Source organism: Bos indicus x Bos taurus, chromosome 2 (genome assembly GCF_003369695.1).
Source record: "Bos indicus x Bos taurus breed Angus x Brahman F1 hybrid chromosome 2, Bos_hybrid_MaternalHap_v2.0, whole genome shotgun sequence".
Lineage (NCBI taxonomy): Eukaryota > Metazoa > Chordata > Mammalia > Artiodactyla > Bovidae > Bos > Bos indicus x Bos taurus.
Window position 1 is genome coordinate 121641897 of NC_040077.1, and position 20177 is coordinate 121662073.

The 20177-nt window shown below is 55.8% G+C and overlaps 1 protein-coding gene across 7 annotated transcripts in view; it reads left to right on the top strand.

Moving 5' to 3' along the window:
- The first annotated feature begins 7022 nt into the window (after positions 1-7022).
- COL16A1 (collagen type XVI alpha 1 chain) overlaps positions 7023-20177 on the top strand; it is a 56247-nt gene continuing 43092 nt past the window's right edge. For 4 of the 7 annotated variants that reach the window (XM_027517620.1, XM_027517645.1, XM_027517671.1 and 1 more), the window contains exons 1-19: positions 7023-7282; positions 8804-8910; positions 11174-11248; positions 11356-11473; positions 12321-12444; positions 12756-13022; positions 13610-13690; positions 13842-13988; positions 14783-14836; positions 15139-15165; positions 15707-15742; positions 16773-16799; positions 18278-18340; positions 18612-18653; positions 18779-18823; positions 18920-18955; positions 19313-19375; positions 19939-19983; positions 20071-20166. In XM_027517620.1, coding sequence (XP_027373421.1) covers positions 8838-8910; positions 11174-11248; positions 11356-11473; positions 12321-12444; positions 12756-13022; positions 13610-13690; positions 13842-13988; positions 14783-14836; positions 15139-15165; positions 15707-15742; positions 16773-16799; positions 18278-18340; positions 18612-18653; positions 18779-18823; positions 18920-18955; positions 19313-19375; positions 19939-19983; positions 20071-20166 — 1419 coding nt within the window. In that variant the 5' untranslated portion in view covers positions 7023-7282; positions 8804-8837. Of the gene's footprint in view, positions 7283-7381; positions 7517-8803; positions 8911-11173; positions 11249-11355; positions 11474-12320; positions 12445-12755; positions 13023-13609; positions 13691-13841; positions 13989-14782; positions 14837-15138; positions 15166-15706; positions 15743-16772; positions 16800-18277; positions 18341-18611; positions 18654-18778; positions 18824-18919; positions 18956-19312; positions 19376-19938; positions 19984-20070; positions 20167-20177 lie in introns of all 7 variants that reach the window. The other 3 variants (XM_027517630.1, XM_027517638.1, XM_027517662.1) reach the window with 3 other exon arrangements.

The window sequence follows — 20177 nt, forward strand, 5'->3', positions numbered from 1 at the left end:
ACTAGCAAAGGTCCGTGTGCAGCAACGAAGACCCAGCGCAGCCAAAATAAATAAATTTTAAAAGAAAGAAACTAAGACTTAGAGAGGCCTAACAATTGGCTAAAGCTCATACAGCAAAACAGGGCTGTGAGTTGAGTTGGCTGGTACCCAAAATGATGCTTGGGTGAAGGTATACAAGCTATCCCACTAGGGCCTTGGGAAGCCAACTCTCGCACCAGAAGGGATTCCTGGGAATGGGGCAGGGCCTGGAGGAAGACCGGTGGCGGGCAGGTCTCTCTGAGGGTCTTCAGTGCTGCTTGGGCTGCACTCTCATCCCTGCCCCACAGGCTCTGTGCTATGGGACAAAGGACCTTGGGATGTCTTGGCAGAGGCACTGTCCCTCCCATGTGTGTTCTGAGGTGTCATCTCTGTGTCCTGCTCTGTGCAGGCCTGGGGAGGTGGCTGGTAGACAGGAGAAAAGGATGTTTAAGTCCTTAACTGAGTCCTTCACCGCCCTTCCGGGGACTTCCGGTCTGTCTGGAGAGGAGGGAGGTGCCTTGTTGGGGACAGTGACGCTGGCGAGCATTTATGAGCATATTTGGTAGGTGCTGACAGCAGGAGAGCACCTTCCCCTTCGCCTATCTCTCCCATAATCCTTTCAGCAAACCCTAAGTGACAGATACTGTATCTCTGTATACTGCTTCTGCATACAGATGCTGTATTTCTGTTTATCCGAGGAAAAGGTGAAGTGATGCCACCAAATTACAGAGCCATGATTTGGACCCAGGTACGGAGGAGCCTGGTAGGCTGCAGTCCATGGGGTCACTAAGAGTTGGACACGATTGAGTGACTTCACTTTTCACTTTCATGGATTGGAGAAGGAAATGGCAACCCACTCCAGTGTTCTTGCCTGGAGAATCCCAGGGACGGGGGAGCCTGGTGGGCTGCTGTCTGTGGGGTCGCACAGGGTCGGACACGACTGAGGTGACTTAGCAGCAGCAGCAGCAGCAGCAGCATAGGTGATCTAACACCATGCTCTTCTGCAGGGTTTCTCACATGTGGTCCCTGGGCCCCAGCACCAGCATTGCCTGGGAAGTTATTTGAAAAGCAAACTGCTGAATCAGAAACTCTAGGGGTGAGGGGCTGACAGTCTGTGTTTAACAAGTCCTCCAAGCTCCCAACTTCTGCTCTCCTGTCTTATAGGCCCTGGGTGAGAGTGGGGCAGGGTGCAGGTGACCTATGTAAGATCACGGGCCCTGGAGTCAGACAGAGCTGAGTTCAGGCAGAACTAAGTTCAAATCTCTGCTCCACCACTTTCCAGCCCTATGACTTTGAGACTTTGATCATGAATCCCTGCTTTCCTAGCCTGTGAAGTGAAGGTGATAACACTGCCTCACCTCCTAGAATTGTTGCTGGTTAAAGATCTCATTTGACAGATGAAAAAAATGGCAACTCAGGGATCTCCTTGGGGGTCCAGTGGTTAAGAATCTGCCTTGCAATGCAGGGTTGCAGGTTCAATCCCTGGTTGGGGGGACTAAGATCTGAGCTGCAACTACTGAGCCTTTATGCCATAACTAGAAAGTCTGTGCGCCACAACGCAGGATCCTGCATACCACAACTAAGACCCAACACAGCCAAATTAATATTTTATAAAAAGAAAAGAAAAAATGGTGACTCAGAGAGGGAAAGGGACTTCCCAGAGCCCTGCTGTGTGAGCTCCTTTCCAGAGAGGACTCTGCCCTGTGGGTCTGTCCCAAAGTGACCGTTTCCCATCCAGCTCCATCCTGGCTAGCTGTGTAACCTTGAGCTGATTACTCATGTTCTTTCTGCCTGTCTCCTCAGGCTTAGAGTGGGGATCATAACAGTGCCTGGGCTTCCCGCCGTTGTGGCGAGACTAAAATGAGTTTCTCCGTGCGTGGTGCCGACCAGCAACTTGAAAAGGGCTCAATAAATGTTAGCTGCTGTTATTGAAGGCAGACGCAGGAGCAACCCCTGTGTCTTCTAAATGGCCCCCAGCCCTGGTCAGAGCATGATTAAGAGTTTAAAGGAGGTCAGAGAGCGTGGGAATTCTGAGGGGTGGAATCTTCCCCTTGGAGGAGAGCATTTTGGACAGGATCATTCTGTATCGTGAGAGACCGTGTTGTGCCTTGTAGGATGTTTAGCAGCGTCCTGTGGCCTCTACCATCTAGATGTTAGGAGGTCCCCCCACCAAGCTGTGATGACCCCAGATATCTCCAGACGTTACCGAATATCTCCCGGGGAGGAAAATTGCCCCTGTTGAGAATCACTGAGATTATTAGGCAGGGTGGTCTGAGGTGCTTTGTTTGCCTCATGGGATGGTGGGGAGGCTGGGGTCCAGGGTCACACAGCAGGTAGAGATGGGCCTGGACTCCAGGGCTCTTGTGCCTGTCGCCTCTCCACAGGTCCCTCAGAACAGGTGGGCAGAGCCCAGGGGACAACCAAGCTGGGGCTCAGGATGCCTGGAGTGTCCCCGCTTCCCCCGTCGGGGTCTACTTCCCCGACCACTGCCCCATGCCTGGCAGTGCCCATCAGAGTCTGGGCTCACCTTTCCAGAAGCTCCAGGGTGGCCAAACCAAGCAGGTACCTGGTACCAGGTGCTACTGAAGTTGGGCATCTAAGAATGTAGCCAGGGCTGGGGTTGTCAGCGTGAAGCTCGCCATGGCCCTGTGAGGGAGAGGGGCATCAGCAGAGTGGAGCATCAGCCCGCCCGCCGGGACCATAAAGCTGCCACCAGAGGTGAAAGATGGGTCCCCCTGCCACTGGGATGCAGAGAGCCGTGGAGACGTGGTGACAGGGCTGATTTAGCGGGGGAGGAGGGAGGATGAGAGACAGTCAGAGATAAAGAGCCAGAAACAGAGGCAGAGAGACAGAGTGAAGAGAAGCAGAGAACATGGATGAGACAAAGAGAGACGGGAGAGGAGGACATAAGGACGCAAAAAATGCAAGAAACAGATCAGAGACGCACAGAGAGATGCAGTTAGAGACGCAGATCCAAAAATAGAGGGAGAGAGGAGAGTCAGAAACAGAGACAAAGATGAGAGGGAGCTGAAGAGGGGGCCGGAGTCACAGAGAGGGAGGAAAGAGAGCAGGAGAATTAGACGCAGAGAAAAGAGGCCAGATTCCGTGAGGGAGACACATTCAGTCAAAGGAGACAGGACAGAGACATCCAGAGACGCTCAAGGGACTGACCTCTGCCTCTTCTCTGTGACTTACGCCCTCTGGGCATGTGTGTGTATCTCTGCCCACGTGCACATTCATGTCTGTGCTCCTGTGTCACACTTCCCGTGGGAGCCATCTGTATCTGAGAGCCCGGCAGTGCTTGGGTGCGTTCATCTGCTAATTCACCACTGGCTGCCTGTGGGGTGCAGGGCAGTGGGTATCAGTGAACATGGCCCCTCATGGAGATGCTTGCTTATTCATAGAAAAAGTATACAAAGAAATACCAGAGCTGTGCAGAGATGTGAAACGGAGTCATGTATTAGAGGACGACTCAGGGCTCCTCTATACCTGGTGGTCAGGGAAGGTCACTGAGGAGGTGAAGGGTGAGGTAAGACCTGGATGTCAAAGAGCCAGCCTGGCAAAGATCAGGGGCAAATCCTTCCAGAAGGATGACTTGGTACAAAACTCTGAGGAGAAAACCAACTCGGTGAATGCAAGACTGAGAAAGGAGGCTGGTGGGGCCACAGCTTCAGGGGGTGAGGTGGCTGGACAGGAAGGCAGAGGGCAGATCATGAAGGATTTGGTAAGGCCAGGGGAAAGATGCCGGGGTTCTTCTAGGTGAAATGAAAACTAGAAGACTGAAGCTGGATAGTGACGCCAACAGATACAGGTTTGGAAAGATCTCGCTGGCTGCTGGGTGGGAAGTAGGGGGTTGCGAGGCTCCTGCAGTAGTCCAGGCAAAAGAGGTGGGTGGCTTGGGTGAGACTGGGGAGAAGTGGGTGGATTCGGGCTGTGTTTTGGGTGTGGAATCAACAAGATAGTGGAATGGCGGCGAGAAAGGAAGGAGCCAAGGATGACTCCTGAGTGGTTTGCCTGAGCATCTGAATGAATTACGGTGGTGTTTACCAGCATGAGGAAGACACGGAGAGGCAGCTCTGTGGGGAACAGTACAGGAGTCTGTTTCGGCTGTGTGATGTGCCTGTGTGTATATGTGTGTGCACCTGTGTGCACATCTGCTGGGCCCAGGTGTGCATGTGTGCCTGTGTAGGTTCAGACCACCTCTTGCTTGGCCATGTGGGGGCTCCTGGGCCTGACGTGGGACCAGGCCCTGTCTTGACTCTTTGCTTCCCCCAGCCCCAGGTGCTGCCCCTGCCAGATGGGGATTCCCCAAGGGCCAGCAGGAACAATGGGGTGGGCAAGCCCTTGGCGCTGCTGACATCTGGGCACACAACCCCAGGCCCAGGAGGCCCGGGAGCCCCGCCCGGCAGCGGCAGGCAGGCTCCGGGGCAGCTGGTGGCGATTAGCAGCGTTGATTACCTCGTGGCGATGCCATCTGGGGTGAGGGCACTGAGCCCAGCCCCACGGGATACCCTGCTTGCTGGCATGCAGGGCTTTCTGGGGCTGAATGCATGTAAATGTGTCAGTGTCGCGGCCTGCGTGTGTGTGGACGCCCATTGGTGAGTAAATATCTGAGCAGGGGTTTCCGTGGGAGCCAAGTCTGTGTGGCTCCCCGTGTCTGTGTCTGCGCATGTATGTGCTGCAGGTTTCCCTGTGTGCATATATGAAGAATGATGCCTGTGGGCACGGGTGTGTGTTTCTATGTGTATGTTTGTACACACACGTCTACATGTGCCTGCATGTCTTTGTGCATATCCAAGTACATGAAATACTGTATGTGTGCATTCTGAAAATGACGCACCTGTGTTTGAGTACACCCAGGGATGTATTTCTGTGGCTTCATCTGTGCTCACATGTGTATTTCTATGTGTCTGCTTATGTGGAGGAGTATTGTGTGTGTGCATGTGTCTGTGTAAACCTGTCTACATTTGCACACGGAGTCTATACACATGTGCTGTGAGAGAACATATCTAACTCTCTGCTTCTGCATGGGTGCATATATGTGTCTGGGGCAGGGAGGGGCACAGGCCCATTTCTAGACTGTGTCTGTGATAGTATATCCAGGCACAGGGTGTGCCCCAGGCTTGGCTGTTCTTATGCACACCCTTAGGGAGCAATGGAAAGGGATCTGGACTCCCCCTTCTCAGGTCCTTTCTGCTCTGGGTCCAGCCATCCCCTCATGCCTAGGAGGGTCTGGGGTATGAGTGGAGGAAGGATTGGGGGTGCCCAGGGTGGCACAGTGGTTAACAGCATGTGCAGTGGGTCCAGGCTAGCTGACGTGGGCCCCTGCCCCACCACCCACTAACTATGTGACCTTGGGCAAGTTGGGTCATTCCTATGCTCCGGGTTTCTCCATCTGTAAAATGGGGGTAAGCACAGAATTCTCTTTCTGGGGCTGTTGTGAGGATGAAAGGAGCTAGCCGATGTGAAATGCTAAGCACAGAGCCTGACCTCTGTCTGGGTGTTGTCTATTCATTCCCAAGTGCCTGCCGCTGGGGCAGCACCCTACGGGACAGAGCCTGTGCCTATCCACTCCTCAGGCCAAAGCTCCCAGAAAGCCCCACCCCCTCCACTTCCCGCCTGCTGAGCTCAGCGCTTCCCAGGCCCTGCCACTGTCGTAGCCACATCTGGGCCGTCTCTGCTCAGGGACCACAGTGGTGCGCCTCCGTGGCCATGGCTGGGGTTTCCGCTGACTCAGTGCCTCAGGCTCTGGGGGCAGGAAATCCCAGTCCTGCCCCCCCACCCCCACCTCAGGTTACATGGGGCCACAGGGCTATGGCTCCACAATGTTGCTTTTCCAGGAAGACCCCTGCCCCCCAATCAGGGGACTCCAGTTGCTCCCCCCACGGGCATTCTTATGCTCAAGGACTTCTTGAACCTACTTCTCAACAGGTCCTCTTCCTTGGGGCCCAGAAATTTGCTACCTCCTTTAGGAGGGTCACTTTGATCATCCCCCTGCCTCTGGACAGAACTAGACACTTTACCTGCTTCCTTCTCCTCGGAAATCCAATCTTCTCCTCATCCAACCTCAATTCCCCTTGCTTCCTTGCATTCTGAGCATAAAGCAAAACCCTCTCCATTGCTGGGCTGGCCCAGAGTCACCCCTCACCCCATCCTCCATCCTCACATCCTGCCAGCATTCACCATAATAATGATAAAACAGCGAATATTTATTGAGCTCCTCTTTTGTGCCCTTGGTAAGCACTTTTACAGACTAATTTGTTTTCTGCTCACAAAGTATATGCAGTCATTATCCCATTTTACAGATGAGAAAGTAAAGTCATCGTTAAATAGTAAGTTCAAAACTAGAGGATAGGGATTTGAGCCCTTCTAACCTCATGGAGTTAGGAGGAATAAGGGGACCCGCTGGGTTCCACTTGTCTGGAATTGAGTCCAGAGAAGAAGGGGTTAATTTAGCATCCTCCCCAACTCTTGGAGGGAGCCCCCCTCCCCCCAGTTCAGACGGTCAGAGAACAGAGTCACAGGGAATGTTAAACTCAGAAACTGGAAAAAGCTGACCAAGGAGGCTTGGGCAGCAGCCACGTCACGGGTGCCGCGGAACTGGGGAGGAGGGTCTTCATTCCCCTTCCCCCAGCCCCACCCCCACCCCCGTTTCTGGAGGCCCAGCCGGGGAAGGGGAAGGTGATGGCAAAGGGGAGGCCTTTCAAGCTCCAGGCCTGGCTCTTAAAGGGCCGGACACTGCCCCCCACCTCCCCCCCGCCCCCCCCCCCCCGACGCCTGCAGCCAGAGCCCCCTTGCAGGGCAGCTCCGGGCACGCAGGGTCCCGCCTAGCTCGCTCGCTCACCTGGCGGGCAAATGGGAGGGGCGGGCCTGGGAGCGCAGCCAGGCCAGCAGCGGGGCCGCGCGTCCCGCCGCCTCTGCCACCGCTGGAGCCCCCTCTCGGTCCTCCCTCCCTCCTCCAGCCTGGCGGGCGGGTCCAGCTGTGTTCCATTAGCGGCCCTGGCAAGTCCCCAGCCCCCTGGAGCCGCCCCCTATTCCCCCACCCGGAGTAGCCGGCAGTCCCCGGCAGTCGCGCGCCCGGGCGCGCGAGCCGGACAGCCTTCAGCCCCCAAAGCTCGGGACCCGGGAACTTGGCGTCCCCGAAGCCGGCCAGAAGTGATCCAGGACCTTCCAGCGGGCTGAGGAACCCAGGCCCTGCTTTCTGGGGTTGGCTGCATTGGGCTGCCTGGATTACTCAGTAAGGTGGGGGCGAACCCCAGCCACGGTAAGTGAGGGTGGAGGGGGTTGCCTCCGGCTCTGGGCTTGCTGTGTGACCTGGGGCAAAAGGCGTTCCCTCTCCGAACTTCAGTCCTCTTCTTTCTAGCCGGATAAGCTCTTACCTCCATGGCAGTTCTGACTCTCCCTGCCCCCAAGTCTGTGCCTTCCTATTGGGATGGGATCGTTTCCTCGCGGAAGCATCTCTCCTATCTCTATAGTGCCCTGCTCTGGCTGGGGCTAGGTGAGTGGAGGCCAGAGGTCAGGAGCGGGAAGGGGACAGGGAGCGCATGGAAGTTCACGCCTCCACATGCACTCATACGCCTCACACAGCTGACAGTCCTTCCACTGACTGGCAGGAGGGGGAGGTCAGGAGAGGGTTGGAGGGATAGGAGGTGCATACCGGAAGAACGAAGAACAGGGGATGAGTGGGGGGGGGGGGAACAGTTCTGCCTCAGGAAGAGGGAGATTGGGGTCCTATCTCCAAATATATGGAGGCGAGGGGTCCTTCCTGCTCTCGTTCCCCATCCAGAACTGAGGGAGGGGGAAACAGAATTCCTTTACAGCTGGAGAGAATGAGGTCAGACTTGCATAAGAACTTCCCAACAGGAGGGCCTACAGGAAGGGTAGTCATCGCCTGCCTGTGTGCACGTGTATGGGTACAAGCTGGTGTGTCTGGGTGGCCCCTGAACACATGTCTCTGTGAGCCTGCCTGTGTGTAGGTAGGCTTGTGTGCACACAGTGCACAAATATGCCTGTGTGTATATATGCCTGTATATCTGTGCATATCATGACTGTGTGCGCACGCGCGGGCTGCCTGTCTCAGGGGAGGCTGGATGATGTATGGCTCGCCTGGCCGCTTGCTGAGCCCGAATTGATTTATCTGGGCCCATCCATCAGGGTTTAATAAAACTAAAAGACGAGCATCCATCAGCAGGGGAGATTGGCAACAAGGTCCTGAGCCCGGTGACCTGCTCTCCCGCCCACTGCACCCATGAGGGAAGCTTCCTTGGCCCCTGTGATGCCTCTAGGAGACACAGCTCAGTTGTCAGCCCCTTGTGGGTGCCAGAAAGGGCCGGCTGGCTGAGCTGGGTGCAGCTAGCCAGGTACCAGATTAGCATATACCTATACAGTGCACAGGTTGATAAAATATTGAAATACTTCCAAGTGTCTTGGCAAATAGCCTCTGCTTCAAACCTTTTAGGACCCTTTTGATCTCTCTTCAGTCCAGCAACTGTCCACTAGCACAGCCCGATGCTGCCTGGACCTGGTTTCACTGCTCTGGCCAGCATTCTGTGCTGGCTGCTGGGTATCCGTGCCATACCGGTGGTTAAATATTTTGAATATCGCCGTGGCCCAAATCCTAGCCCAAGGCCTGTGGTTGGGCCTCTGAGAGGGACTGATGCCTGGTCAGACCTCCTGCCACCCCAGGACCAACGCCTGGGCCCCACAGGCTGGCTGCTGCTTGCCCATGTGAGAAATTGTTCTCTGTGAGCTCTGGAATCCACCTTCCCCCTCCCTATGGTTTCAGGTCCTGTGGCTGCAGTTGACTTCTCTGGACCAGGATGTGGGCATCTTGGGCTCCTGGCTTGTGGCTGCTCAGTCTATATGTTACCTACAGCCATGGAGCAGATGCAGGTAAGGATCAGAGTGCCATAGGCCTGCCACTGACTCTCTGAGGTGTGGGGTCCTATGCAGGTATGTGACCATGGGCCTCAGTAACGTGGGCATTTATAGGAGAGTCCAGAGGCCGGGCTCAGGGTAGCCTGAGCTGTTTGTACACATGAGCCAGCGTGAGGCGAGCTAGAGCAGGGGTTCCCGACCTCCAGGATCTAACACCTAATGATCTGAGGTGGAGGTGACGTAACAATAATAGAAATAAAGTGCACAGTAATTGTAATCGTTCCTGAAACCATCCCTCTCGGACCCTGGTCCTTGGAAAAATTGTCTTCCGTGACACTGGTGCCTGGTGCCGAAAAAGTTGGGAGACTGCTGAGCTAGAAAGTGTGCGTGTTTCTGTCTATGTATCTGTGTGTCTCTGGGCCTCTCTGTTTTTACATCTCAGAGCTGCTCTGTGCTCTGTACATACTCCTATGTCTCTGTGTATGAGAAGAACCCCCCTCCCCAATACATAAACCCAACCTGTGCCCCAAGGGCTGGTGAGGCCAGTGTGGTGGGGAGGAGCCGGCAGCAAGCTCTCCTTGCAGACAGGCCAGGACTCTCCAGTCCTTTCCATGTGGAGGATCCATCCTCCAGCCCACGTGCTCCTCCTCCTCCCTGGCAATCTTGGATAAAGGGCCTGCCTCAAGGCCCAGACACTGGATAAGACAGAAGGGTGTAGCTTTCCAGGGCCCAAAGCCAGAGGAAGTTGACCGGGCAGCTTGCCCTGCCCTGCTGGGTGCCCTCTGGCTGTGTAGTTGAGCAGAAATAGAACCCCTAGAACCCCCAATACAGCCAAAAGAGGCAGAAAAACCCAGGGACAGATGTGAGAGGGTATATGTGGCAACCTGTGGGCTGTGTGTCTACGTATGTGTATTCACATGTTCCCACGTATGCTTTACTCTCCTCTCCCTCACCGGGTCCCCTGGGGATTGAGGCAGAAAATTTCAACATCTGTGAGGAATTTGGGCCCATTGCCAAGGGGTGAGTCACCCCTTGCTGCTGCTGATACTAAAGACGGTGATAGTTTTTCTGGCCAAACCTGGGGGCAGAAGGATTCGGGGAGGGGGGTTGGTCACTGAGCCTAGGGATCCAGGATGCCTTCTTCTAGCCAGGGATCCAAGGAGTCCAGTGTCCCAGCTTCTAGGAGCTATATCCATCGCCTTGTCCCAGCTACCCTATCTGCACTGATGAAAAAGCTCTCTCTTTTTAAAAATTCTAGCCTCTATCTCTTCTGTTGTAGTACCTCTCTCAAAACTTCTGTTCAATCAGCCCTAGAGAAGAGGCAGGCCCATGGCTGCCTACCTGGTCCCTTTAAAGTTTTGGAGACCTGAATAAGCTATCCCCTTCTGCAGGAGCCTCTACCCCCTTCATATATCCTGTCTGGAGCCCTAAGGCTCTGGTGGTTCCCTTGAGCTTGTGGTCCACTCAGGCCCTCAGTCTCTCCTCACAGTTTCATAAGGTGGCTATCCAGGTGAAAAGTCAGTCTGTTGACCCAGACTTGCGTCTGGCCTGCTTTGTTTTGGCTGCGGAGCGGAACCCCATCCGCTGCTGAGAGCACATGTGCCCGCGGCCCATGGCATCCCTGGTGGCACAGGCATCTACAACTCACACATGTGCAGACCCGCGTGTGCATAGATATATAACACACTGTGCACGGATCTGACATCGCCTTGCCCTCGAAGTGCTCCTTTGTCCCCCACTCAGGTGTGTGTTGTGGGATATGTGAGCTGTCTAGAATTTATTTCATTCTCTAGAATGAAAGCAGCCTGGCCCCTGTCTTGGGGCCCCAGGAGAGGTCTGGGTTCTAGGAGATCTTGCTCAGCTATGAACTCACTTACTAGCCTTAGGCCAGGCCTCAGTCTTCCCATCTGTGCCCTGACTCCCAGGGTGGGTAGGTAGGATTAGTCGCTAAGTCATGTCTGACTCTTGCGACCCTGGCAGGCTCCTCTATCCATGGGGTTTCCCAGGAAAGAATGCTGGAGTAGGTTGCCATTTCCTTCTCCAGGGGATCTTCCTGACCTAGGAATCGAACCCGGGTCTCCTGCATTGCAGGCAGACTCTTTACCGACTGAGCCACCACCAGGGTCAGAAGGCAAAAGCTGAAAGGAGCCCAAGGCAGAGCCTGGCTGAAGATCCAGAGTGGGGAACATGAACTGGCTCTGTCCCAGGTTCCCCAAGAACTATGCCTCCACCTCAGCCTGACCCCCTACAGATGCCCCCACTGCCAATTCTTTTGCAGGGGAGCAGTGCCCACCTTCTCAGCAAGAAGGACTCAAGTTGGAACACAGAAGTGACTTATCGACCAACGTGACTGGTGAGCGCCCAGCTCAGCCTGTTGTCCCCCCTCCGCCATCTTCCTGGAGTGGCCTGTACCCCACTCACCTGCCCAGCTGAGCTCGTCATCTGGTGTCTCCCCTAAAGGCTTCAACCTCATCCACCGACTCAGCCTCATGAAGACATCTGCTGTCAAGAAGATCCGAAATCCCAAGGGACCATTCATCTTGCGACTGGGAGCAGTCTCAGTCACCCAGCCCACTCGGTAAAGGCCCCAGTGTGGCCACTGGGAACCAGTCTCAGCCACACTCCCCAGCAACTCTGGATGTGGAGCTTAAGCTCAGGGGGCACCCATGGGTCATTTATCTCTCTACTTGCCAGGAGTCAGCCTGGTCCCACTCCTGGGCCTCGCAGGGCAGGCAGCAAGGGGACTGGCAGGCCCACCCTCTGCCCTTTCCCCATCTCTGGCTAGCAGTAGGTGAAGACAGGTCTGCATCCCATGGGCACTGTGAGGACCCCAGGATGGAGGAGGGAGCCTGAAAGAGTTGGGTGTGTTTGTATGTGTGCGTGTGTGTGTTCACATGCATTGATGTGTGTCAAGTTCAAGCTCCTACAAGTTCCTGAGTGTTTTGGCCTCTGCTTACCTCTCCAGCCTCATCTTCCAGAATGTTCCTCTTTCTTTCCTGATTCTCTAGTCATGCTCAATCCAGTCATCTTTTTTCAGTATCTCTTCCCTTCCCCCAGGCCTGGTCATGTTCCCCATGGCATCCTGGTTTCCTTGGAATCCCCATGAAAGAGCGAAACAGTCATTCTGAGGATTCCTTGTTCATGGCCTTACCTCCCCCATCATCCCATCAGACTTGCAGGCTGCCTGAGGACAGGCCTCTTCTCTGTCTTTTCACCTGTTACCTGCAGCAACCAGACCACCCCGACGCATAGTAGGCCCTCGAGAAATGTCTGTAGAATGAATGGGTGTGTACGTATATGTGTGTCCATGGGACGTTATGTGCCTATGTGTGTCTCATGTAGGTTCAACAGTGTTGAGGGCCCAGGGTGGGCAGCAGACGGTCTCTTACCTGAGCCTCAGGGTACCCTCCTTGTTCTACCCCCAGACGCGTGTTCCCTCGGGGCCTTCCCAGTGAGTTTGCCCTGGTGCTGACACTATTGATGAAGAAACACACCCACCGGAACACGTGGTATTTGTTTCAAGTGACCGATGGAGACGGGTACCCGCAGGTGAGCCTGGCGCCCCGCTCGCTCCACCCCCGTTGCTCTTGGGTATCGAGTGGTGCCAGTCCAGCCCAGCTTCTGTCCCAGCTTGTGATTCTGGAGCCTCCCTGCTCCACCCCAGTACTCACCCTTGAGGCCACCTGCAGCCCACCTATCCCATTCTTTTAGAAGGTATTTCTCTGTGACTCCAGCCAGCTTTCCTTGCTCTGTGGGCTGTTTCCCTTCTTGTGAAATGAGCGGGAGGGCCCTTACCTTTGGCAGGCTGTGGCTCACGGGGCTCTGATTCTGTGTCCCTGCCTTTCCCCCTCTCCACACAGATTTCTCTGGAAGTCAACAGTCAGGAGCAGAGCCTGGAGTTAAGGACCCGGGGTCAAGATGGTGACTTTGTGTCCTGCATCTTCTCAGTGCCCCAGCTCTTCGACCTGCGTTGGCATAAGCTGGTGCTGAGCGTGGCCGAACGAGTGGCCTCCGTGCACGTGGACTGCATGTCAGCCTCCTCCCAGCCTCTAGGGCCCCGGCGATCCATAGAGCCTGTGGGCCATGTCTTTCTGGGCTTAGATGCTGAGCAGGGCAAACCTGTCTCGGTGAGTGCTAGGTCGGGCTTGGACTCTCCTCCCACTTTCTGGGAGCCTGAGTGGGCTCCCCAGAACCTGTATCTCACCAGGGCTCAGAACCCCCTTATGCTTCCCCATTGACCTCCAGGTGCAGCCTGGCATTCAAGGCCTTTCATGAGCTGGGCCCTAAAATGTCTGCAGCATCACCTTCTGCTCCGTCTGTCCATGCACCTTGGCTCTGGCTGATCCCATGCCGGCCATCCATCTCACCTAATACTTTCACACCTCTAGCCTTTGCCTATGCTGTTACCTCCACCTGGAATGCTTGTCCTTGAAACCTACCTGCTGAATACCTACTGGTCCTCACGGCTTAGCTTGAATGGAACCTCCTCTCCCCCGCTTCTTCTGGCCAAAGCGAACGTTTCTCCCGCCTCTCCCTCTATCTTGGGTGTATGGTTTTGCTTTGTATTTTGTGACTATATTCTTGATGATCTCCCAGGCCAGACTGGAAAGCCTCTGAGGGCAAACCCTGGGATGGAGCCATCTCTGTGCCTCCTTGGGGGCCAGGACACAGAGCTGTTTGTTAAAATGAAGTGACACTTGTGTGTCCCCTGCAGTTTGACCTTCAGCAGGCACACATCTACTGTGACCCAGAGTTCGTGCTGGAGGAGGGCTGCTGTGAGATATTACCAGGAGGGGTGAGTGGCCTGGACCCAGCCCAGCTGGGAGAGGCTGGGGCACTGCCTTGGGGCACAGTGTGCTGGAGGAGAAGGGCTGGGAAGGGGATGCCTAGACATCTTAGGATGCTGAGTGTGTTAAGGGGGGGTCCATCTTCTGTACTGACCCCAGCCCTTCCCCAACACTGGACAGTGTCCCCCAGAGACCTCCAAGGCCCGCCGGGACACCCAGAACAATGAGCTCATCGAGATCAATCCACAGACTGAGGGCAAGGTCTACACCCGCTGCTTCTGCCTGGAGGAGCCCCAGAACAGCAAGGTGGGTGGCCAGGGCAGGCAGACATGGGCACAGGCTCAAGTGGTCCTGTCCCTCCCCCGATCTGACTACAGCCTGCCCCCAGGGTCAGTTGGTCACGTGTACCCAACTGGGGCAGGGAGGGCACTGGAAGGCCTGCCTATTTGCTTCCTACCCTTACTGGATTCCGAGAGGCAGAGAGACAGCCCACTGTATGACCCTATGCCTGCCTGCTTGCTGGCATTGAGAATTGTGCCTATTGAACTCTGGCACTAACTAGAACTTCACTGGTACCATCCCAGACCCTGGTGAGGGAAGGATCAGGCTGGCACCCAAAGGCATTTTCTCCAGGACACAGATACCTAGGATCAAAGGCCAGGCGCCACACTGCTTGTCTTGGGGCTCACTCATTCTTCTGGGCTCAACCTGGGCCAATGCCAGACTGGTTCCATGCCCAGCACCATGGCCAGCTGCCCTGCCTGCTCCCAGATTCTTTAGGGGGTGGCAGGGAAACCCAGTTCCTCCCGTAGCCCCACCCCTGGCCCTGCAGCCTCCCTGCCCACCAGGCATCTTGCCCAGCCTTTGGCTCCAGGAACACAGGATCCCATTGATTCATAGTCTTGTTTTCTCCGACATCACGTGGGTGGGGGGAAAAGAAGGGGGGTAGACTGTGGGGGTGCCAGGGGTCTGAGCAGGCTCTCGATACCCTGGGAGCTGCCAGATATCAGGCTGAAGGGGTCCCTGGGGTCCATGCCCCTGCCTAGGGGCCCTCAGAACTGTCTCCTTCTCAAGACTTGGCTCTTATTCTTTCTGCTCAGGTGGATGCCCAGCTGTCGGGAAGAATCAGCCAGAAGCCAGAAAGAGGAGCAAAGGTAGAGACAGGCGGTGGGCGGAGGAGCCCACGGCATCCTCAGTCTGCCCTCCGTGTCCTCTGTAAACCCCTTGAGTAAGAGACTCTCTCCGCCCACGCTCTTCCCACCTTCCCCCACTCTTGGACAGAGCTTAGGACTTGAAGATGCCAGCTCTGAGAAGGAAAGATGAAGGGGGAGAGACAGAAAAGTACCTGGCTCTGTGTAGGGCACCCGCTCCTGGTGGTTCTTGAGTAGGGGTGTTGGAAGCCGTGCTTTGTCCTCTCCATTCCCCGCCCATTCTTATGCCCCCCTCCTCTTCCCAGGCCCACCAGGAGACAGCAGCCGATGAGGTAAGCCTCCCATCTAAACTGGAGAAAAGAGCTTGGTTGGAAGGGTGCCAGCCTGAGCCCTTTGGACAAGGCTTTGGGGCCCTGGAGGCTGGGCCTGGGGTGGGATGACCACACAGCTCCCAGCATTCCTTGGGGACCTGATGCTGGGCTCTGTCTGCCTGATGCTTCTCCTTAGGAGGTGGCTGTTTAGCCCTGGACACTCCTGTTGAGTGGGCAGCAAATGGCCATGTGCATTTTGGAGAGAGCCCAGGCCTTGCCCATGGGAGCCTGGATTTGGGGGTCTTACTCTGCTCCATATGCTGTGTGATCCAGGTCTTGCTGCTCATCCTCTCTGGGGTTCAGTTTCCTCATCTGAGAACTGGCTTGGCTCTGGGTTGGTGGGAGTTGAGGGACATGGCCTATTTGATGGGATTTCGATCTTTATGCTCCTTAACTCCACCCAGACACCTGTGTACTTGGTGTGTGTATGGGGGCCAGTGGGGTGCAGGAGGCTGACCTGAGGCTCTCAGACCTGACCTCCAGGTCCATTCTTCCCTTTCAGTGCCCACCCTGTGTCCATGGTGCCCAGGAGAGCAACGTGAGTGAAGAGAGAGTGTGCTGGGTGGGGCGGGAGGAGGCTGGGAGTGGGCACTGCCTGGAGGTTGGCTTGGCAACTTCTTGGTTCAGGACAAGGGGGTCTTTGTGTACTTTCACACTCTCTGCCCACCCATCCCCCAGAGCTGGGCTTGACCCTCAGCCCCAGCCCCACCAGGCCAGGGCCTCATGGGAGGAAGTCTCATGCTCTGTGATCTAGGCAGTGCACTGGGCTCCAGGGTAGGAGGGGAATGGGGTGGCAGCCTGCAGGGTCAGGGCCTCAGTACTGATCCCAGAACTCCCCACAGGGACTCAGGCCTGCTTTGCTTGGAAGGCTTCCCATGTCATTCTAGAGACAGAGAAGGGGAAGGGCTGGCTCAGGGTGACACAGCCCAGCATGGCCCCCCAAGCCACATGTTGACTCAGGGCTTCCCCTCTAATCCCTCTCCAGGTGGTCCTGGCCTATTCTCCCTCTGGGGGGCCAGAAGAACAAGGGAAAGGGGCTCACTGTGAGCCCAGCTGGTACCCAACTGTGCCTCTTCCGTGGGCAGTATGAGTCACCACTTTCCCACAGCCTGACATTCTGAGTTGACATTCTGCATTGATCCACAAAGGACACAACCCTCTCTCCCCTCAGCTCTAAGCCCCTGGCCTTTGGGGATGTCAGGAAGTACCCCTCTGCTGCCCGCCCTTTTCCATCCTGTCCCCCACCAAATCCAGTAAGGCTGATCATCCCCAGATATGCGGGGGTTACCATGGCAACTGAGCAGCCATGTTATCCTAGCAACGAGGGGGTGGAGCTAGCCAAAGCCAGGCAGGTTAGAGAAGATAGGTCAAACCCCTCTGTAAGTTTGACAGCTTTAGTATATAAAATCAGCATGCTGGTTGGCCTGGGAAGCAGAGCAGGGGCTGGGATCCAGGATGTTGGCTCAGCCACTCCTGTGTGGCCCTGACTAAACTGCTTGCCCTCTCTGGGCCCCTGGTTTCCCCTTCCTCCCTAAGATGATTATGTCCTCTTTCCTCTGTCCTTTCAGGTCACAATTGGTCCTTCTGGCCCCCAGGTGAGTCCCAGATGGAGAACAGGACATCCCTGCCCTCTTCAGTGGTGCCAGCCCATCTCATGGCATGTGGCCTCCTGGTTGTGTGTTTATATCAGGGCTACCCAAGCCTGCCTGGGCTTCCCAGGTGGCGCTAGTGGTAAAGAACCCACCTGCCAATGCAGAGATGCAAGAGATGCATGTCAGGAAGATCCCCTGGAGGGAGGCATGTTAACCCACTCCAGTGTTCTTGCCTGGAGAATCCCATGGACAGAGGAGCCTGGTGGGCTACAGTCCTACAGGCTTCAGCTCCCTACCTCTAGGTCTCACAGAGTTGGACATGACTGAAGTGACTTAGCGTGCACGCATGCACCCAAGTCTGCATAAGGGTGGGGCTGATTAGATGTATGTTTGCGTGTGTGTGTTTGTTAGAGACAGTAGTGGGTGTGTGAATCTAAAGATGTAAAAAACTGCGCATATCTAAGGGTCTGTGGAGAAGGAAATGGCACCCCACTCCAGTGTTCTTGCTTGGAGAATCCCAGGGACAGCAGAGCCTGGTGGGCTGCTGTCTCTGGGGTCGCACAGAGTCGGACACAACTGAAGCGACTTAGTAGCAGCAGCAAGGGTCTATTGTGTGTCAGGCCCTGGGCTGCCCATTGGCAGTATGACCTTCTTAAACCGCCTCAGGCATAGGTACTCTTATTTTATTTCAGGGCCAGCTATGCCCACATGTGTGACTGGTGTGCTTTTGTGTGTGTGTGTGTGTGTGTGTGTGTATGTGTGAGACTGTGCATTTCTGGACACGTGTTTGCATGTGCAAGGGGTGAACCCATATACCTAGGGGCCTGACAAGACCATAGAACTGTGGGTGATGGGCTAGGCAGCATATGCAAATGTGAGATGGTACTCTTGGGTGTGCCCATGAATAAATAATGTTATTCTTGGGGCCACCTCCGTGTGCGTGCTAAGTGGCACTGAGCAGTTTACCTGCAGGGTTACATTTCTTCCGCATTGCAGCCCCTTGGCCCCTTGAGGTAGTTGCTGACACGAATCCCATTTTCTTGATGAAGAAACTGAGGTTCAAACAAGTCGCATGACTTGCCCTAAGGCATGTACTTATAAGGTGTGGAGGTAGGATTTTAACTTGGGCAGCCTGACACTCACCGTTATGGGTGTCTGCCATTCCACATATGTGTGTCCAAGCACGTGTGTCCCTAAGCCCCTGGGTGTGAGCTAGCATGCTTGGAAACGGGTGTGGAGAAGAGATGCTTTCTGCGTGAGACTATAGATTTACCAAATATAGCCTTTTGGGGTGGGAGGGACAGGCGGATGGATGCGTATGGGATCCATATGCTGTGTGCGTGGTGGTGGGGGTTGGGGTAGGGCTGTGCTCATTTACACACCCGTGTGTGGTGGATGCATGGAAAAGATCAGCCTGAGGAGAGCTTCAAGGCTCTCATGTGCGTCTCTGGTCCCAGCCCTTGTCTTGGTCTCATCCACAGGGAGGGAAAGGTGAGCGGGGCCTGCCTGGTCCATCAGGACCCAAGGGAGAGAAGGGAGCCCGGGTAAGTGTTCCATCCATGACCACAGCAGGATCTTCCCAGTGTACCCTGGGGTTGGTCTGGAATGTGAGCCATCATCATCCCATCATCTTATCTGGAACTCTGCAGCCTGGTCTAAATAGAGGAGGAGGGCCAGGGTCTTTCTAGGGGTTAGTGTGTAGAAACCTCTATTTTCTACGGGCACCTGGGATGATGGGATTCCTGGGCCCTTCCTTCTCAAAATAGGTCTAGGGTGACTCCCCTAGGAGGCTGATTCCTTGCTCCCTACTTCTAGGGCAATGACTGTGTTAGAATCTCCCCGGATGCCCCGCTTCAGGTAAGACCTGGAGGAGAGGCCTGCTTTAGGGCCAATATGTGGGTGACTCCTGGGGAAGGGGGCTGTGCCCTCTGAGCCCTGGGGGTGACCCTGGGCCCCTCTCAACACCTTATCTCCCTGCTCAGTGTGCAGAAGGCCTGAAGGGAGAGAAGGGAGAGTCGGGAGCCTTGGTGAGTATGCGACCAGGGCCAGGGCAGGGCAGCAGGGTCATGGCCAGTCTCCCCATCCTTTCCTCACCTCTCTTGTGTGTCCCCTTTTCATCTCAGGGACCCTCAGGACTCCCCGGCTCCACAGGCCAGAAGGTAATGGGCCTGGATTCTGAGGGGATGGGTACCAGGGAGGTCTGCAAACCCTACAGACAGGAAGAGGGAGGCGTCCAAAGTCATCCTAGAGGATGACGTCATTGGGCCCAGAGTGGGTGGCACCCCCCCAATCCTCCCAAGTCATCCTGCCTTGTCCACCAAAACCAGGAGGGAAGAGCCACAGACACCCTGAGTGAGTGGCCTGGCTGGTTGGGCAGTTCTTTCTGTTGTCTACCCTCCTGTGAAGCCAATTAATCTCTGGGGAGGCTGAGACTGGCTCTAGGGAGCAGATGAAGCTGTTCTGGTTCTTCCAGCCCCTTCTCTCAGCCCCTGTCACTCTGCCTCTTCCTCCTTCAGGGCCAGAAAGGCGAGAAGGGAGACGGAGGCGTGAAGGGCTCGCCGGGAAAGCCAGGCCGAGATGTACGGTGCTGGGACCCTTCCCCCCACAAAACCCACGTCCCTCAGCACGTGGTCTTGAAGTGGCGAACTGTAACCTTTGGAATCCAACCCACTGCCCCTGTTCAGACAGAATGGAGACCCAGGGAGGGGAGGGCTGCGCCCCAGGAGGGGGCAGAAAAGGGCCTGACTGACTCCCAGCTTCCCAGGTGGTGCTAAGGGTAAAGAACCTACCTGTCAATGCAAGAGATGTAAGAGATGCAGGTTCGATCCCTGGGTGGGAAAGATTCCCTGGAGGAGGGTGTGGCAACCCACTGCAGTATTCTTACCTGGAGAATCTCATGGACAGAGGATCCATGGGGTCGCAAAGAGTCAGACACACCTGAAGCGACTTAGCGCAACATGACTCCCAGTCCAGGAGCCCCTGACCTCCAAGCCCTGAGTTGACATCTGATGGCCTTGGGGCACTGGGTGGAGTCTGGCTTTGGGACAGGGCAGTGAGGGTGGGCATTTCCACGTCCCAGTGCGGCTGCTGTCCTGGGAGGTGCCAGGCCTCAGCCATTCTCACAGCCTCCCCCCGCCCACAGGGCCGGCCAGGAGAAGTCTGTGTCATAGGGCCCAAAGGGCAGAAGGTGAGCTGTGGCTGTCTGACGGGGAGGAGCGGGTAGGGGGGGCTCAGAGGCGGTGGTTCTCTCACATCCACCTTATGTCTGTGCTAGGGAGACCCTGGCTTTGTTGGGCCTGAGGGGCTGGCAGGAGAGCCCGGGCCCCCAGGCCTCCCTGGGCCCCCTGGCATAGGACTTCCGGGGACCCCGGTGAGTACCCC